Consider the following 19,918-nt stretch of genomic DNA (forward strand, 5'->3'; position numbering starts at 1 on the left):
ACAAATCATCTTTACTGGTTTTATACTGACCTTTCTATCAGCGTCAATAATTACTTCTATCTCAACACGTTTGGTTTTATTTAGAGATTTATAACAGAGTTTCTGGTGTGGTGCCAGTCAGATCCTTTCTCCTCAGCAGTGCATTTCAGAGGCATTGTGCTCTCCAGGGACTTGCGCTCACCGTGTGTCTCAGTCAGACTCCTTCCAAGCACAGGGTTTAACAGTGTGGTAGTGAGTATTAATTCAGCATCTTTTTACAGCAGTTTTGCCTGCTGACTTTAGAAAAAGTTATTAGACAGTACTGATGAGCAGACCAGTCTCACTTTTAACCTCAGAAAGGGAAATGATGTTAGAGATGGATTGAAGGCTGTACCCTTTCTGCCTTTGTCTGCCCGTGCCTTACTACCTGCACCTGATCAATTAGGCTATACGCTGAACATAGTTTAAAGTTACAGAAATTCATCCTGTGGATTTATTCCTTAGAAAATGCACCTTTATGACCCGATTACTTGGAAAAATCTGGCCTTGAAGATGCTAGTAAGTAGTAGCTCATAGCTGGAGGAGGGTGGTTGTTTGAAGTGTCTGCCCCATGTTGAAGGTGCTCCAGTACCTTAATTTCTGAAAGTAAATTCAAGTAAGTTTTTATGTCTGTCTTAATTAGGTGACGTAGCCCTAGGAAATTAAGGCTCAGTGTTGAGCTACCTGTTCATGGTGACTGGAGTCATACTCATTTCTTAAAGAACTTTACTGGTTGAAACAATTCTGCTCTGCTTATTAAGCTTAGTAGTCTCACTACCTTGCTTGATTTCTGTATGGGAAATACATATAGGAAAGTATAGAGCCAATCAGTCGACTCCCATAATCCCATTCCTGCTGTTTATTTGGAAATGTGGACAGACAGTACCTTGGACATGTGCTTTTTTTCAAGGGCATTGTGAACGCCCCTAGCCTGGCAGCTTCCCTGAAGCTGGCTGCAGGCTTGGACCTTGTCATAGGTAATAAAAAGTGCCTTAGAAGTAATTACTTCGCTCCTGGTGCTGACTGGGAAACAAAAGGCTTCCTCTGCTTCTAGTCAGCCTGCAGATCACAGGCATGTTGCTAGATGCTGGCAGCTTCTCCTGACATCAAGGGAGGGCCACTGCCAGCAGCTCATTACATCCTCTTTGCCTCAGTAATGCACCTTCTGCCTGTCACTATAGCAACCCCCTGGAAAATTACCTCAGCAGCCACTAAAATTCATTTTTATTAAAACTAATTACAGATATAATTAACTTTTGAAACTTGGTCTGTATTATAAATTTACTCAGAACCATGTATTTTCCCATTTTCTTTCCTTTGTTAGAATACTTGGCTGAGTAGGTACTGTTTGGGTGAGAGGCCACATAGCTAAAGTGTGACTCATCAAAACAAGATTTCTTAGTAGGTGGTGAAAATGAGCTCTGAGTACCATGTACCTGAGAGCTAAATGTCTTGCACAGTTGCTACTACCTGTACAACTGAATTTCCTGTGGTAATGCTGGTGATTACTCACTGTTGGACTAGCTCTCAAGATGGCTTCCAGGGTATTTCCAATACCCATATTGTTATTATGACGTTAAAATTTGAAGCTAATCAACTGAGAAAATACCTGGTCTGGGCAATTATTGGCAACTCTCCTTTTGTGGAAGCTTGTGGTTACTTCAAGTCTTGTGGTTTGTTTGTAAGAATACATGTATAGCCAGTTGTAGTATACATTGAAGAGTTAGGTGCATGGCTAAGACTGATTGCAGTATTCGTTAATTCATTTCAAATTGGGCATCTACTCTAAAACACACTGTGCTTAAAGTTTTTTGTTTGTAGGTAGGATTTTTTTGCCCACGGGAGCAGTGTAGTTGTCAGTATTTCAGGGCTGCATTAGCTAAGTGCTTTAGAACCACAGTGAATCAGTTTATTAGTAAGCAGATACATTAAAAAGCCCATCAGAATCTTCATTTACTTCTCATCCGTTTGAAGAAACCCAACATATTTCACGTAGCCTTGGCTTCGCAACTTCTCTTCTGGTTGCAGATAAGCCAGTGGAGGAAGTAACTCCACCCTGCTGGAGTTTATGGACTTGCCACATCCCAGGACATATCCATCAAATAAACCTTAATCAAAACAAGTTCAGTAGTGTTTCTCCACCATTCCAAATAATTTTGATGGAAATCTGTTATCAAGCCATTGCACAAGTGAAAGAACTGGCAGCTGGGGATGGGCATAGCAGCAGCTAGGGTGGTCTGGAACCAACACAGTTGAAAGCAGAAGACAACTGACATTAGGTGGCACTTTTGGTGTTTTAATTTAAGGTTGCTGCCTAATGAAGTAATTTAAAAATAAATAAATTACTTGTTTAATAAGCTGTAGAATGTTTGAAGCTTATGCATGCAATGCTGCACTTCTCTGATGATGAGGGAATTTGTTTAAACTCCAGCTTTCATGAGGGTTAAAAAAAAATGTTAAATAGCCAATTCTTTTGGTACGAGGAAGATTTGAAAGTATGAGTCTTCATTGTGACAGTAAATTAACTGTCATAAGCCAAATAATAAATTTTCAGTGTTACAGGAACAGTTAGAGTAGTAGTATGTGAAAAATGTGTGTGCTGCTGGTATGTCTTTAAATATTAATTGTATTCTAGTTATCTTTTCTTTTTATGTAGTGACCTGTATTCACTTACATATTCCCTCAGCATTTTGAAATAGTGACTCAGCTCAGGAACCAGTTGTTCAAAATAATCAGACTATCACCCCACCCCTTCTATTGCAATGCAAAAATCCATTCTTGTGCTTCATAAGGAGAAAATGTCTTTGGTTTTGTCTTTGTAGTACCATGGATGTAGAGGTGTAGTGTTTTGCAATTAATACAAAAGTTATGATAATGTATTGAGCTTATGTGTGTTGATTTGCTCCCACTGCTATTTTAGGAAGATGGCACCTAACTGAAAAGAGACATTTAATTTGTGCAACAGATCAAAAGTCTTCAGACAATGATATCAAAGAGTGCATAAAATGGAAAGGCCCTGATGTCAATTCCAATGATGGGAGTTCTTACTTAAAGAAAATAGAGTTTTTTGAAATTCTTACTTTATTTTAGAGGTTATGTAAATTTTAAAGGAAACTCACCCCATCTTTAGTGATTTTCAAATATCTTGAAGGCAACTTTGTGTTGCTGCTGCTGGCAAAACTTTACGTTTGATTTCCAGAAAAATGTTTAATCCCCCTGAACTTGATAGCAGAACATGAAGTTACATATCTTCATAGGGTAACAGGAAGTGTAACTGGCTGTAGAACTGTCAGTGGCAGAAAATACCTGTTCCTTTGCTTCAGAACAACAGTGCAAAACTTGATTTAAATCTGAGTTCCAGCACAAGTAATGTTTCAGCAGAAGTGTCTATGTTAAAATAGAATATAAAGAACCCCCCAAAAAACAGAAAAAGAAACCAAACAGAAAAAACACAAATCAAAATCAAAACTGTTTCTTTTCTATCTAAGAAGAATTTCATTGACTGCTGTATACTCACAGCATTAAAATAGCAATAATAAAAGACTTTAAATTGTGCAACAAATAACTGGGATATTTTCATTTAAATAAATTGATACAATAATACATTCCTTCATTAAGTTTTATTATTTTAAGTTAGAAGAAAAAGTGGTAGGGGCTAAATATTATTGGAAAACAACAAAAAAAAGCAGGGTATTTTCTAAATGGCTTTTGTTAGCCTGTAGATTCTGACTGTCACAAAGGTTTTCTTTTTAGGGGATTTAGTGCATCCTTCTGATTTTCTGTGAGATACTCCTCCTGGTTTTGACACTAATTCCTTGATTATGGGTTTGAATGTGTAAGTCAGGACAGTTCTTAGAGAGCCCAACTCTCTTTAATCTGCTAAGTGAAGAAATCTGGGGAATGAAGTAATACTCCATAAGGATACGTAAGGACTCTTTTGTGGACTGTGTAGACTTTTTTAAGGGGCTATGGGTGAAATGAATGAAAAGGTACTGACCTGAGTTTAGTTACTGAGTGAGCAGAACTTGAGCATAAAGAATGAGAATGACGAAAAGGTAAGTATTTTTAAGGATAAAGTAATGTTTCTGAAATTTAGGACAGAAAAACCCCACGAAACCTCATCTGCTTGTTTATTGATTTCTTGAAACACAAATGAGATGTAACAATCAAACAGTATCTATCCCTTTGCTTTATCACCTTTCTAAAACCAGCCAGATGTGCATTACCAGATACATTAGTAACATGTCCACTGTGCAGAGGTGCAGTAACCAGGCTCACCTTGGAGACTACAGCTAAAGCTGGCAAACGAATGCAGCAAGACAACTGTGTAAATGGGCCACCTGCCAATTTATTCAGTTAAAATTCTCTTGCTCGTATGAATACCACTGCAGCACGTAATGACTGGCAATGCTTCTTTACATCCTTCCAAAATTTCATCACAAAATAAAACAAATTCTTCTGCGGGTGGGAGGGAATAAGAATCTAGTTCAGGGTCTGTCACTTCTTACATTGATGGTTATGCATTTCATTCAGTTACATCGGTTTTTTTCCTTTTCCACCAATAAATTGGTGGTGAGCTTGTTCCTGCTGCTTTTTGTGTAAAAAAATTCTGAGGGCAGATCCAGTGCTCAGACTCTCGAGCCTTTTTATCACTGCCAGAAACTAATCAGCATTCTCAGAAAATATTTTCACAGTCGTACCTTCTGGCTTATTTGAGATCTATTGTTCATTATACATATATATAAATATATATATAAAAAAATATATATATTATATATATAACTTTCTCACATTGGTATTTGCTATTGGATTGATACTCCATTAATAAAGGCACAGTGAATGAAATTCGATAATAAAATTTTATAATTGAGCCAATAATAATTTGGCGCCTCCCCAAAGCTAACAAAGTAATTCTTCTGTATTATTACTGTAAGGTAGAATTTAAACTTCCTTGTTTCTGTCATTGTTCAGCATAACTTCTCACTGTTTTACTAAAAGTAATTCAGAACATCTAGAAGAAGTCTGATTATTTCTTGTGTGGCTTTATTTAAAAACAGTGCCTTCACTAATTACTACAGGGAAAAGAGCATGTTCAGAAATTGGTGACAGTTCATCATCATGTAATAAATTACAAAGACCATTGTTCTCATCCCCGAGAGTGAATGAGGGAGTCCTTAGGATAATTTATCTAGTGGCTAGCTGTAGGTCATTTTTCTGCTGTGAACTAGCCAAATGTCAAAGAACTTTGTTTCCTGCAGCAGTCTTTCTGCTAGATGTCCACCCACTTGTGACAGCTGATTAAAACCTTCAGTACACTGGTGCTTTATGGTTGAAACTCACCATTTGCCAATAAGCAGAGTAGTTTTATGTTGTAGTTACTGAACCTTTACAAGCATTTTTACAGTATTTTTGGCTTATTTGCTAGCCAGCTGGAATGTGTTTCATGTACTGCAGACTTATCAACCTAATTAGAAGTTTCAGTGTGAATGCAGGACTTCAGATGCCAGAGATCCCACTAATAATTTGTGCTGCCTTCTGATAAAAAGATCTGGAGAATGTTTTAATTGTCAGTGGTTGGGGTTTTCCTTTTTTAATTTAGTCTCAAAACAGTGCTCTTTATCCTCCTGTCATTTTATAACTGGTAATGAATGGTCTATTCTATAGTAGCCCATTCTTCTTTGGAAGGTTTATGTTAGCTTATCCAGGTGTGTATATGTAGGCACTACAGAATGAATATCAAGAAATATGTTACATACTCAAAGCAATTGTATATTTCTCACACTTTGTATAATACTATGTCTCTAAATTTCCTAGAATTATGTAATTGACGTCAATTTACATATGTGAAATATGTAAAGAATTTACATATGTATGTGTATGTATGTAAAGAATTTACATATGTATATGTACATATACATGTACATATACAGAATTTACATATGTGAAAGAAAGCCGAGCAAAGTTGTATGAGAAAAAAACCCCATAATAATTATGCTACTTTTCTTGTAGAATTAGCTTGCAGCTACATAAGTGGGGATGGAATACATTTTTATATTTTGTGCCCTCTTTTCTGCCGATAATGCTTTTTTTTTTTTTTTCTGTTGTATTTCTCCCTACCCCACAGCCCATTTCCTCCCCTAGTTTTCCTTTCTCTTTTCCTCAGTGGGATGATAGTGTCACTGTCTAGCATTCCTGTTGTTTCTCCCTGTTTATAGCTATCTTAATGACTTGGACCGCATAGCAGATTCCACCTATCTGCCAACCCAGCAGGATGTGCTCAGAGTTCGAGTCCCAACAACAGGAATCATTGAATATCCATTTGACTTACAAAGTGTCATTTTCAGGTAGGAAATAAAGTTTTAGCACCCACTTGCTTTGTTTCTTTTGTTTCCTTTTGCATTGGTAATGCCACTTATAGGATATTGGTTTTAAGTGCATAAAAAGCAATTATTCTATTTCTAAAATTTGAGCTTGGTCAATTTATCTTCATGTAATTGTCCACATATATTAAGGAACTCATGTTAGAGATGTCAGAAGGATCAAAGGCAATTAGGTTTGTTATTTCTGAGAGTAGGTTTTACTGATAGAAATCTGCAATTCATCTTTTCAATAATATATATCAAAGTTTCACTGTGAGTAATAATCTGAAAATACAACCATATATGTCCTTATCATTCATGTAAATTATGGAATAAAAGGTTACCATTTGTGTAGTTGATTTTATAGAGAAATTACTTTCCTTTAAGAGAGGAATCAACCTACTTTAGTGCAAGTACAGTTGTTTAAAAAATAACTATGGAGTTGTAATTACAAGTTAGACACCTGTGTTTACACGGAGACATGAGATTACGTTAGGAATACACTGCAAGCAAACTTGAGTTTTGATTTTGGCTACCAAAAACTTCAGTAGACACATATTCTATTTGTCTGCTTAAAATGGGGCAGCTTTAACAAGTTGTGGATTTTGATTCTGTTAATTTGGGGGGGGAAAAAGCGGTCCACCGTCTGTTTTGTTCACATCTGTTTTGCTGAATACACAGGGCATACATTGCCAGCTCATTGCTCATGAGACCTTTATATCTCATAACTCTGAGGGGTTTGAGACTCACAACAGTTCAAATACAGAAAACAAATCAGACTTAAAGCAAACATGATGAACTGTCTCCTTGCAGCAGATTCTATTAAATATCAGTGGGAAAAAAAACATTAAGAAAAACGAACCAACTATGTTTTTAACTAAACCCATGAATTTTGACATGGTGTGTGTGATTGGGTGTTTATCTGTTAATGTGTTCATGGAGTTGATGTGGTTGTTAATTTTGCAGAATGGTGGATGTAGGAGGCCAGCGATCAGAAAGAAGAAAATGGATACATTGCTTTGAAAATGTCACATCCATCATGTTCCTAGTAGCTCTTAGTGAATATGATCAAGTGCTTGTGGAGTCAGATAATGAGGTAAGCAATTGTCAACAAAACCCACGACTTCAAAAAAAAGTTTTACCAGTCCAGTCCCAGGTGTTTTCTAAATGCATCTACAATCAGTCATGCACAACTGGCACCCAGTGGAGTGAGAAGCACTTTAGGGATCAAAGGGGAGGAAGGGTTCAATCTTCAAGTAGGGCAATGCTGCCCCGTTCCATGAAGGATTCAAAGAAGTCTCTGTTTTGTGTTGAAGAGGAATATGGTTGAATGGAGAGAAATGTTTGCATAATTACTGTTATGAGCAGAGGCACAATAATAGGTGGTGTAAATGAAAACAAAATGTATAGATTCCTAAGGAACAGACCCTGAAGTAGTAAACTCCATTCTTTTGACTTAAAGCCCAAGGTGTATACTGTAGTTCTTTGTCAGAAAGTAAGAGAAGTAACCAAGTGGGTGGGCTGAGGGTGGAAAGCACACTATCCATTATTTTGAACGCAGACTAAGGACAATTTTTTTATGTTTTTATGTATAATCATCTGTGTCATTCAAAGCTGAACTTCCAGAAATTATGATGTAGCCTGCACTAACTTCATCTCCTGTAAATTTGGAAGCTAGGCACGTGTAGTTAAAAAAGAGAAATTGTCAGACTTGGCTTGATTCAAGGTTCTATCTTTTTCTGTTTGCATTATTCTTTTGTAGCCACAAAGTCAACACACAAATACTTAGCATTTCAGTTATACAAATCAAAGCAAAATGTATTGGAAATTGCATAGAGAAAAATTATTTATGATAGTTTCCAAATACTATTCTGTCTATCCAAAATAAGCTTCATGGAGGTCAAAACCTTCTTGCAGGTGGTTTTTACACCTTGCTACTGAATTATTTATGTTTCTTTTTAACAACAGAGGAAAACTTTGAACATTTTTGACTTTTAGTTTGAAATATATTCATGACTTTAATTCAGACCAGTTTTTGTTTTCAAGTCATAACGTACATAGCCTAATAGGCTTTCCAGCACACTTAGGCCTGTGTTACTCTAATGCTGGAAAGGATCCAGTCAGTCACAGAGCTGAGTACCAATCTGGGCAGCTTAAGTTTTGGCTTTCAGTAAACCTGTAGCCTGTCTTTCTAGGTTTTGTTGGTATGCCAGGACACTGCCTTCTTCCCTTCTTTTTCTCTCCCCTGTATTTCTAAACACTGCAGTCCCAGAATTAATATTAATTAATGTGTTTATTTATTCCACATAAAGCAAAGCATAGTTTGTCTGAATGTGGGTGTGGCAGAAATATGGATTTAAATGTGTTTGTTGACACCTTGAATTAAGAAATTTAGCCCACAAAGATATTTTTGTTCTTCACTAACGTGTGACAACCTCAAGAGGGAAGACAGTGATTTAACTCAAAGACGTTGGTAACCAGCCAAGAGATACTTTTCACACTTAGCTTTAAATTGTGGAACAGTATTGAAATTTTAGCACCAAAGTGAAGGGAGTGTGTGCAAATGCTCTACTTTCTTATTATGTATGCCATCAGTGTGATACTAGGATAGAATCTAATCCTTCTTTGGTCTGTGTGCCTCATACGGAAATTAAAATATCTGACTTGACAATTTACAGTGTTCTGCTATTTTCCCTTTCATTGCTTTCATGGCCTGATTAAACTATGATTTTTGTAAGGTGGCCTACTTTCTTTTTCTAATTAGTCCGCTGCATATTGCCTGAAGTCTCTTTTCCTGAGTACATTTTTACAAAGAAAACTATAATGTTTAATCTTTTTTGTCATCCTTTTTAGTTAATACAGTTTTTCATTAATATGATTTTCATGAGTAAATAGAAATCTTTAAAAAGTACTATTTCTATTGGGGGGGAGGGTTGGATGACCTTCCTCACTATGTAAGTGGTTTACAGCCCTGAAGACTTGTGATTTTTATTTCAAAATGTAGTGCCTCGTGGATGGTCAGCTGTAAATCCATTTCTTTCCTTGTTAACCTTATTCAAGAGAAGTGCATTTGGATTATAAATTGGATGGGGTTACTCTTAGTTGGGAGGCTTTGTTAGTGTCTCTGTCTCGCACTGGATATAAGTGAGGTGGAGCTGGGGACTCTTTCTATTTTCATGCCCTTGAAGGAGTTATGAATTCAAAGTTCTGAGGAATATAACTCCTGTGTAAGGGGACCCACATAGAAAATAAGACAAGAGTTCAGACTGCCTGTTATTCAGAGACATTGCAGGATGACTTCTAAACGACACATCCATGAAATTGCACTCCCATGACAAATATCTGAAGAGTAGGGAGCTTCAGTCCTGAAGATAAGCACGCCTGGCTGTCCAACTGTATTTTAGCTGTGATTTCTCTAACAGGCGATACTCAGACCCAATGGCATCTCTGTTTTACGTGTGTGTCTAGATTGCGCATAACTTGATTTTGGTGCATAAATACAAAATGGGAAGAGTCAGTAAGGATGGTATATTTTAACACACCCTGCAAAAATTTCAGTTGAGGTACAGTCATGAAATGCTTCTTTCTTCCAACATACACAAAGGAGAGAGAGCTAACTGTTCCCAATTCTGCCCTTAATAAAATAGAAAGTCTGTCTAGTTTCATTGTTGAAAAGGAGGACAAAATTTGAACCAGAGGACATAATATACTAATTACATTAATAGTACGGTAAATTAAGTAAATATTTCATCAGTCTCATGTGATGTGACAAAGGAGAACATGTTATAAATTAAATTATTAGATGTTTGACCTTTTCAGTTTTTCAGGAAACTCCAATAGGATTAGAAGCAAGATAAAAAAAGAAGGAATCATCATATTGTGCCTTGTATGTTTGACCTTTTCAGTTTTTCAGGAAACTCCAATAGGATTAGAAGCGAGATAAAAAAAGAAGGAATCATCATATTGTGCCTTGTAGGTCACGCTCTGGCTCTGAATTATGCCAGCAAATTTGGAGAAATTGGCAGTTTTATCAAACAGCACAGTTAAGAACTTTTTCCATGTTTAAAATCAACTTACTTTTTTAAATAAAGTATTTTTTTTCTAGATGAAACAAAGGAATTTTTTTTCTAGATTTCCAGGATATTCTGCATTTGAATGTGTGTTAGAGGTAGCTCCTTCCAACATGTAAAATCTCAGAGTCTCAGTGCAATAATTAGAAAAATGAGTTCCAGCTTTGTAAGAGAACTAGTAATCACTTGCAGTTACGGAAGAACTAGAGACATAGAAGTTATCTGTAAAATAAAGTTCCATAAAAAAGAGGGTTTCATTATCTTTATACAGCTAGTTAAGTATTTAGAAACAGCAAAATAGAGATCAGTGTTTATCGAAGGTTGTACATCTTTATTAGTGCACTAAAAGTCTTAAGCTATATAAAATTTCATATAGTTTGTATAGCTCTGTGGTGTTTATATGTATGTTTTTGTTTTTCTAGTGTTCTCAGAGCAGAACCAGAAAGACACAATACAATTTCCTCAGTTCAGCTAAATGAATGAATGAATAGGCTAAGTGAAAATTAGAAATTTTCTAAACTATTGAAAATAAATGTTTTCAGAGGCTGCAAAGCAACAGAGGCATTGGACAGCATGAAGTATTTTTAGATGTAAGTCATCATGAGTGTTCTGAACATTGCACAAGATATTTGGGGGGAAAATGGCAGTTTAGATTATTCTCATCAGAGATAATACATTTTGGTTAAATTGCAAAATGTGAGATTCTAACAGGATGGGAGGTAAATTATGAACCTCCTTGGTAAGAGGAGATTGTTAAGTAGAGTACTGTACTTTTTTAAAAACAGCTTTTGTTTTAAAGCCTTTTTTCTAGCTTGTACTATGTCTTAAGAAATTACATTTGATTTAGCTGCAGCCAGAATTGGTAGTTTTAACATTATAATGCAGTGGAATTTCTTTTAAAACAGTGGTACCTTCCCTTCCCTTTAATCATCAAACTGTCACTCAATTTTCATTCAAGTTTTATCAAATGTACCATCTGCTTATAATCCATGTATTTACAGGTTTGATCCCAGATTACAGTTCTTGTGGAAAAGGATTGTAATGTATGAAGCAGGCAGGAATGGTTTAAGAATTCTGTAAAATAATAGGAAAATTGATTCTTTGGCTTAACAAATTCTAGACACATTATCATCCTAAAGGTCTTTCCCAGCCTAAACCATTCTGATTCTGTGTCTTCAAGCTGTATCTAATATTGCCTTTACTTCCTGCCTGGCCTCCTTTCAGACATATTAAGATGTTTTCTAGGATCTGTCTCTTCAGAGAGCTAGGCAAATGCTGTATTGCTCAATGGACATTAAAAAAAAAATTATGCTGCAAAGATATTTCCCCATCTTCTTGTCCACTGGCTTTGACTTCCTTACAATATGGAACCAAATGGTTTGTGTGCTTTAAGAACCTGCATCAACTAAGCTGGTATGATAACCAGATTGAATCTTTTTTCTTCCAATCCTGATCAGTCACTTCTGAAATATTCCAACACAGATTTTTGCATGAGGTACATTCCTCTTCATTCTGAACTGAGTTCCTCAGAAACTTGTCTAAACCTGCTGCATTGCTGCAGTGTGACGTACAGTGGCATAGCAGCCAGATGTGTGAAGACTGCTGTTTGCACTGTTGAGAATTCTGCTGCTGTACCTTTATGCTCTGTCATTCTGATTCAGCATCCCCTTGTCTGACAGCTTTTTACCCTGAGTTTACAGACTTCTAAAGCAGTAGCTGTTATTTACAAAGTAAGCTGTGGTCCCCATTAAGTCTTCCAGGTTTCGGAAATGTAGAATAGCAGGTTCAATTACCACTACCAGATGTTTGCATGGCACTAGCAGTAAAAAGGCATAATTTTGTAATTTGAGATGTGAACAGAAACAGGAGGTCTGGAGGTGGCTTGAGCAACATTTCCAATAGCCACTGCACAAATCTTCCAGGAATTCAAGGGGTCTCAGACAAATGGAACAGGATAGACGATGGGAAGAACGGACATCTGACTGAGTCTCTTATGGAAGCAGCTTGGAGCTAAATGCTTCAGGAAGAAAGCTGGTCTTAAAAATGTTTTGTCTGAAACATTGCCAACAGGGGATGATTAAAGTGACTTAATAGTCTGTAAATACAGTGGCCCTAAGTAAAACTGTTTTTGACTTGGTGTTCCTATATCATGAGAGCTGAAAGCAGAACTGTTCGTTTAGAGAGGTAGGATCTAGATCCTGAAGAGAAATGTTCAAAGCTTGACTGAACACAGCCATGAGTAAAATGGTACAATGACAAAAGTTTTTCCTGCTGGGAGCAAGGAGTTATACCTGATGACTTCCACATAAAGATCCACTCCAATGTAAATTCCTCTTTTATTCTAGAAAAAACTTAGTGTTTTCTAGACATGTGAAAAGAGGGTTTTTTTCTGTTTCCTTGGGGAGCATCTTTGAAGTCATGCCATAGGTTTTACCATAGCTTCTTTAATACCCATGAAGAACCCTACTTTATTTGACAGTAGATATCTGCATTAATGTAGTTACCTTCACAGTACTTGATTTACACTGAAGACCTGTCTTGCAGTTTTATCAGATGAAGGCAAACCAGGATATTAGGAAAATTAGGGCTTCAGTATCTGATTGAAACTGAACGAACTTCGTAGCGTGGTTTTCTGCAATGTTTTTGTGCTTCAAGTAACTGAATAAAGGGACTGTTCTTCTGATTGATGGAAAATTTTGTTATTTGTAGATTGTCACACATAGAAAGGATCAGTGTTGCTTGGTTTGTTAACAAATATTCCATTAAAATCTAATTTATTAAAATTACATTAAAATAATTACATGAAACCCAGGATAGGTATTTTTATTGTTAGCTCATTTGCATTTATACAGGTATGGTGATGCAGGCACGCATGCTTACATTTTGAATCTGAACAAAAGTACATCTGCAAAACAGATGAGCCTAGATGGAAGTTGTGTAGTGTTCATTTGTGTAATACATTAACAGGTAATAAACTGGTACAGTGTTCCAGTCACACTTTGTTTTGTTGTGGGCAAAATAAGAAATGGCACGAGGCTGCACAGTTCTGAGTATGTTTACTCTTCGCAGAGGCAATTATCTGAACAACACATTTCATTTTTTCATCAGAACTCTCATGCTGTTCACATCTGGGCGTGCTTCCACTTCTCTTCCAGCACTCTGTGTTCCTTATTCACGGGTTAGTCATACATGGCTTAGCATGAAGGCTGAAAGAAAACAATTCTGGGATCAGAGCACTTCTCTCTTTCTACACCATAAATAAATGTAATGCTTCAGTTGGCTGGTTTTTTCATCAACAACCAACAGTCCAGAACAATTGAGCATATGGCAGAGGAATAATATAAACTCCCAGTTAGAATTAAAATCTTCAAATAGTCTTCATACTTATTTATTTAATTATTTTTCTCCATGGGAAATCAAATCTCCTGAACTGATTGTTTATTTAGATACTTGAGAAAATAGCACATTAACTACCTGTGACAGACCTCATTGCTGGATGTATTGTATCTGTTCATACCTGTCCACACAAATGCATATTTAGTTTTGGTTTGTGGATGAAAAACCTTTTGAATGTAAACTGTCAGTGCTGGGAAAGATTTGCATTAGGAAGAGTCAGAGACTCGCTCTCTTTTATTAAAGTGTGTGGTTCCTAATGAAAATGGGGGACTGAATGATCGTGAAACAGCATACAGAGGCTGCCAGAAATGCTGCTGGTAAATGTTCCTACATTTATAATCGATAGCCAATTCTGGCATTCATGTTTTGTCATGAAAAATAATTTAAGAGCTATTTTTGCATTTAAAAAATACTTGACAGCAATACTTGAACCACATTTTATGACTACTTTATAGACCGTTTTTTGTTTGGACAGTATTTTTGTATTTTGATGGTTGTTGAACATGTTGATTTGATGGATTTCAGCTGCCACTTGCTTCATCTGTGTCTCTGCTAGGTGTATAAAATTGCCATGTATTTGCATGTGCAGCGTTGCAAAATCAGTTTATTGGAGAGTTGAGAGTTCTTCTTCCAGGTGATTTAAAAATACAGTTTTCACCTACAGAGATGTCTTCCCAGTCGTCTACCAGAAGCTGTTTTTTTCAGGCTAGTTTACAGAATGCTTGAAGACAGTGAACAAAATAAAGGAATTATTCCTGAGCTCTGTTTGAAATGGCCTCTCATGGCACTTGTGTTACTCATCAAAATATTTGTACAACCATTGCAGTTTTTACTTAGGTGACTAGTCATACCAGTAGGGCTACAAGATTGTGCTTCATACTGGTGGCAAAAATGTGAAGCACTTCCAATTTTGATACTGTATTTACTTTTTTACATAGTGGAGGACTCTGCACTTACCTCCCACTTCCTGATTTCCTCTACTGTTTCCCTGCTTTTGCGTAGCAGCTTTATTAAATTTTTAGCCAGGAAATACACTGTAGGTCCTTCTGTACAGCTTGACATTGCTTCTATGAAAATAACTGCCGGAAGTCTTACTTGGATAATGGAGACATTCCTAGTTAATACAGAGTTGTACATAATAAACATTCACAATAAAAGGTTTTGTCAACCAGAATAATAGTCCATTACAGTGACACTAACCTTCTGAAATACTAACCTGTGCGTTTTCTGAAGCTCTCTTGCGTCAGTATCTCATTTTCTGCAGTTACCATCTCTGAATTCCCTCTGACTCAAATATGCATTTTTGCCAGCATACACAAGTTGTTCACTGAAAAATGTGTCGTTTACCTCCTCCCCACCTTCTCTCTCACTGCATTCCAATAAAATGTAGTTCCTCAGAATCTGTGAAATCCTAATTTTTTTTTAACAGACGCTACTTAAATTGCTAACAATTTCTTAAGAGAAAAGCAATTGCTACATTTTTCGTTCAGTATGTGAGATACAGTACGCCCACTAGATGCCACTCTAGATAATCATAAAGACAATAACGGGTGAAGCTCCACTAATGCTTCTCTGTTGTTTCAGATTAATATTGTACTTAGTGTTTTCTGTCAAAGCACTGTTTGTTAGCTGGGAAATGCTGCTTTCCCTTCACTGGGGTGCCAGGTGATACAGCTCTTAAATGCTGTTTTAGCACTCTTGCAGGTATTCTTCAGGATCTGACAATCGAGTGCTTATAAATTATTTAAATTTTGTTATTTCTGTAATTGCAGGAGTAATTGCATTTTTTCCAGAGCAACAGATAGCAAAGAGAATCTCAATATTTACATCTAAACTAGAAATACATCATTTTAACAAGAAAACTGAAAGTATACATATAAAAATAAAATTGGAAGGAAGTGTAATCCTTTTTAAGCCATTAAAACTTACTGAAGAGTAAGTTTGCATTTGGATAAAATATGGGAAAACGTGGTTTATACTTCTGCTTGTATTTGTGTTAATGTTTAATGGTAGTACAGAAATTTTCCAGCATAGAATCTGTTATATAAGGTACATAGTATAAAGAAATTTCATTTTATTTTTGTTTCATAAAAACATGTATGTAATCATAAAATTGGACAGTCATGTGATTAATTAGTAAGTACAGTGTTTTTTCTTGATACTTATTTAAATATTAGAATAACTTGGTCCAGGACTATGTATCCTGTTTATAGTTAACAAATTCACTATTGGAGTATGTCTGCTGTATTTCTTACTCTGTTTCATAATGATATTTTTACATTGGACTGGCAACTCTGTCACATTGTATGGAAGATGGAAAATTTTATGCTGGCGTCTGTATATATCCTAATAAGAAAAATAGAGGAACAGCTGGTGATATCAGTATGTTTTTATGCAATTTGGGACTCATTGCAGACAAAAGCAGAGCAAGGAGGTTGCCCAGGCCAGCAGATCTTCAGGCATGGTGAAAACAGTAATCCTGCTGCTTATTTTCCATGTGCAGAGCCAGGGGGGCTATGATGAGCTGTTGCTGCTGCTGTTGAAGGCTGGCTTCACTGCTGACAGTGGCTGTCAGCTACTGAGAAAGTCTTGAGCCAGATCCAGCTGTACGTTTCTATATATTACTTATTCAAGTTTTCTACCTGCAGCATTTTTTGTTGAAGCTGAAACAAGATTTTTCTGGAAGGAATTTGGTGAGATGGAGCTGCTCATAAAAGGAGATTAAGTACTTGAACAAACTGTTAAATGCTGCCTGCTCTCCACTGTTGCTGGTTTTTTGGTTTATTTTTTTTGGAGAGCCACACTGTCTTGCTTGGTTTGGCAAAGCTTCCTTCATGTTGCATCTGACAGAAGGTCAGATCCCCAATGCTGGACTCTTTCTATACTCCTTGTAATCCTATCCCTACTTCCAGTAAAAATACTATAACATGAAACTGGTTTTTACACAGGAAGTAGTGCATCCTGTTAATGAAAACTTTTTTTCAGAACAGTAGTTCAACCATGTCATCTTGTGATTAATCAAACTGATTAAAAATATTACGGCACTAATGTTGCACATATATTTAATAAAGGAAAAGAGTGAGCATGCAAAGGAGTGAGCTATCATTAGAAACAGAAAACCATTTTAAGACAAATTTTAGAGGATAATAAGCAATATTGTTAGAGGAATTAACTCTGGCATAAAAATTGTTTTTATCATCTGCTGTGATATTCATAAAAGTTGACTTGCTCTTAAAAATTGGATAAGCAGAGAGATGAAAGACAGCAGAAGGTTAAGCAGAGATTGATTAGTCAAAAAATTAATCACTTAAAATTTTTTGTTAATCAATGAATCATAGTAAAATAAAATAATGAAGCAATTTTAGCATTTTAATCTGTTACGGCAAACTGAGGACCTGTATTTCTTTATACAGCCAGATAAAATTTACTTGAAAATCTCTAGGCCATCTTTCAATTCCTGCAAAATATCTGCAGACCACATGTCTGAATGACAGGATATCAATATGTCAGTTCACTGTCCTTAACTCACAGTTTGCTTCAATTTCTCTTTGAAATAATTTGCAAAGGGTTTATAAATGGGATTTCATGGTCACATAATCTGTTGGGAGAACCATGAAAGACCCAGATCCAATGTCCTGTGAAGACAGTGTGAGAGACCTGAGCATGTTTAGTCTCATGAAGAAGACACTGATACTTGCCAACAAGTATTTCTGGAGTTGTAGGTGTGCCGTGGAGCTGAACTTACTGAGTTCATAAAACAGTTCATAAAACAGTTCATGAGTTCATAAAACAGATACAACTATACTAGGTAGTTCCCATTGCCTTTCCTTAAGGTCTTGTTCAGAGAAGTCGTCTTCATAAATGTTGAGAAGAAAATACCATCATATTAACAATTAGTCTAAGGACTTAGATTTTATGCTCAGCTATGTTGACATTAGAGCTTCTTTCCTTTCAGAATGAAATCCTGGCACTATTGAAATCAATATGAGTCATGAGATCTGACTGCATGAAAGCAAATGTTTTATTACTCCATATTAGTTTCTAAATATATAAATTCAGCTATTTACTTTCGTGCATTACAGAAATATGCAGTAAAGTTTAACAGACCAAATCATCAACTTCGACTACAAAATTGAAATAGTTCACTATTTGTTTTTTGTTTTCCTTTGTTGTTTTATGCTTCGGGTTTTTTCAAGTTCCTATTCATGTTTATGTTGGCCTCTCTAAAATGCAAATTAACAGAAGTAAAGATACACTTACGGCAAAACTGTCTGAGTTATCTGACAGATTGTTGTATGTCTCAGCAACAGCAGAATCTGCAGGATTCACATTCTTGTCGTTCTCTGGAGCCCCATTTGGTGGTGAAACAGTCTTTTTTAGGGGCTGCAGCTCCAAATAATAATAATAAAAAGAGTAAGTTAGTTCCTGTGTTTCAAACCATATTTTTTCTGACTCTGTATTAACCAAATCATGTCAGCCTAACAGTTCAGAACTAATCGAATTGTAACATTAATCTACAATGACAAAAGAGCGTTACAAATAGAATTGTAGGCTTCGCTGCTATTTCAGCTATAGTGCAAAGTCGTTTCAGGAGCAGCCTAGGAGTTAAAGGTAAATCCAGTGATGTTGTTACCAAAAATCAGTAAAAATGAAACTCCTTAGCCCCAGTGTAGCATTAAGAAGCAGGCATTCTTTATTTGGCTGGACGCAGGAGGGGTTAGTTCCTCCAAATACCATGTATGTTGAGTACAGGACATTTTCTGTTTATGTACTGTATGTTACATACATATGCATTGATTGTCCCAGAATAAACATACATATGATAATAATTTCCCCAAAACCCTTGACATGTCGTCCCTCCTCTCTGCACGTGCATTCATTTGTCCTGGGGGTCTCTTTGGTGGTTCCTGGTAGTCAGTGACCCCCACAGTCATACCTGACTGCCTGATGAACTGGTAAAAGTTAGCATAACTGGGCTGGCTGGTTGCTTTCCAGTTTTTCTTCCTACAGAATGAGCATTGTGTGTTTCCATAGGCCTAGTGGGTTTTGAACAATAAGCATTGTATTAGCCCACCAGGTGCAAACAATTCCTCATCTGACAATGTTAGAAACAAGGTGAAAAATCTACAATTTTTTAAAATTCTGTGTCATAAACCTTTGGTGTTGACAAAATGTTCTCAGGTTTCAAATTTACTTGCAATTATTTTTAAGCTGATCTCTCAGAATTGCTTAACTCCATATTCAAAATCTGGGAAAGGCATGTAAAATAAATACTGTTCTTAAACCTTGAATTGGTTGTCTTTCAGTGTTGTACTTGTCCCTACCATGAATCACTTGCATTTCAGTAACTACCAGTGTGTTGGCTGATTGTAGCTGTGCATATTCGGACTTCGCAAATGTACCTGTTACAACTTTCATGTTCATGACTAGTATTTTGAAGAATACTTACACTTAACTGGTTGAATTTGCAAAAGGAGAATGCCTGAATATTTAGTTAACTGCTTGCTTATTACTTTAATTAATTGGATCTTGTATATTGGTAGGAAAGTGCAAAACAGGAAATGGATCCTTTCACCAAATGAAGTAAAAGTGCATGAATTTATTTAAAAAAATAAAATTTCATGACCACCAAAATTCTGCTCTCTTTTTTATTCCAGAATCGAATGGAAGAAAGCAAAGCACTCTTTAGGACAATTATCACATATCCATGGTTCCAGAACTCTTCAGTTATTCTGTTCTTAAATAAAAAAGATCTATTAGAGGAGAAAATTATGTACTCCCATCTAGTTGATTATTTTCCAGAGTATGATGGTAAGTATAATGGCATCAGAGCTCATTCTCTGTTTACACTGTAGTAATGGCAAATTGTGCTAGTCTTGTCCAAATGCTAGACAGATCCTTTGATATATTCCTTAAAAAAATATTTTAAAATTGTAAAATGTAATTGAACTTTTGTGAGATTTTTAGACTGCTAAGATTTCATTTTATACTGTAATTAGTTGTGGGTGGGATGCCAGAACCTTTATTGGGAAATTTTTGACTTCTAGATGAGTATTGTCATATTGGTAGTGAACC

The 19,918-nt window shown here is 36.1% G+C and overlaps 1 protein-coding gene and 1 long non-coding RNA gene across 2 annotated transcripts in view; one reads left to right on the top strand and one right to left on the bottom strand.

The window, feature by feature from the left end:
* LOC125319553 (guanine nucleotide-binding protein G(q) subunit alpha) overlaps positions 1-19,918 on the top strand; it is a 119,154-nt gene that overhangs the window by 88,436 nt on the left and 10,800 nt on the right. The window contains exons 4-6 of the mRNA XM_048290849.1: positions 6,234-6,362; positions 7,344-7,473; positions 19,501-19,654. Of these exons, the coding sequence (XP_048146806.1) occupies positions 6,234-6,362; positions 7,344-7,473; positions 19,501-19,654 (413 nt within the window). The remainder of the gene's footprint in view (positions 1-6,233; positions 6,363-7,343; positions 7,474-19,500; positions 19,655-19,918) is intronic.
* Positions 13,263-18,222, bottom strand: LOC125319554. The gene is made up of 3 exons (XR_007200795.1): positions 18,104-18,222; positions 14,801-14,957; positions 13,263-13,653 (listed from the first exon to the last, which is right to left on the bottom strand). It is a non-coding gene; the product is annotated as an uncharacterized LOC125319554 (long non-coding RNA).

Source organism: Corvus hawaiiensis, chromosome Z, assembly GCF_020740725.1.
Source record: "Corvus hawaiiensis isolate bCorHaw1 chromosome Z, bCorHaw1.pri.cur, whole genome shotgun sequence".
NCBI classification, from domain to species: Eukaryota; Metazoa; Chordata; class Aves; order Passeriformes; family Corvidae; genus Corvus; species Corvus hawaiiensis.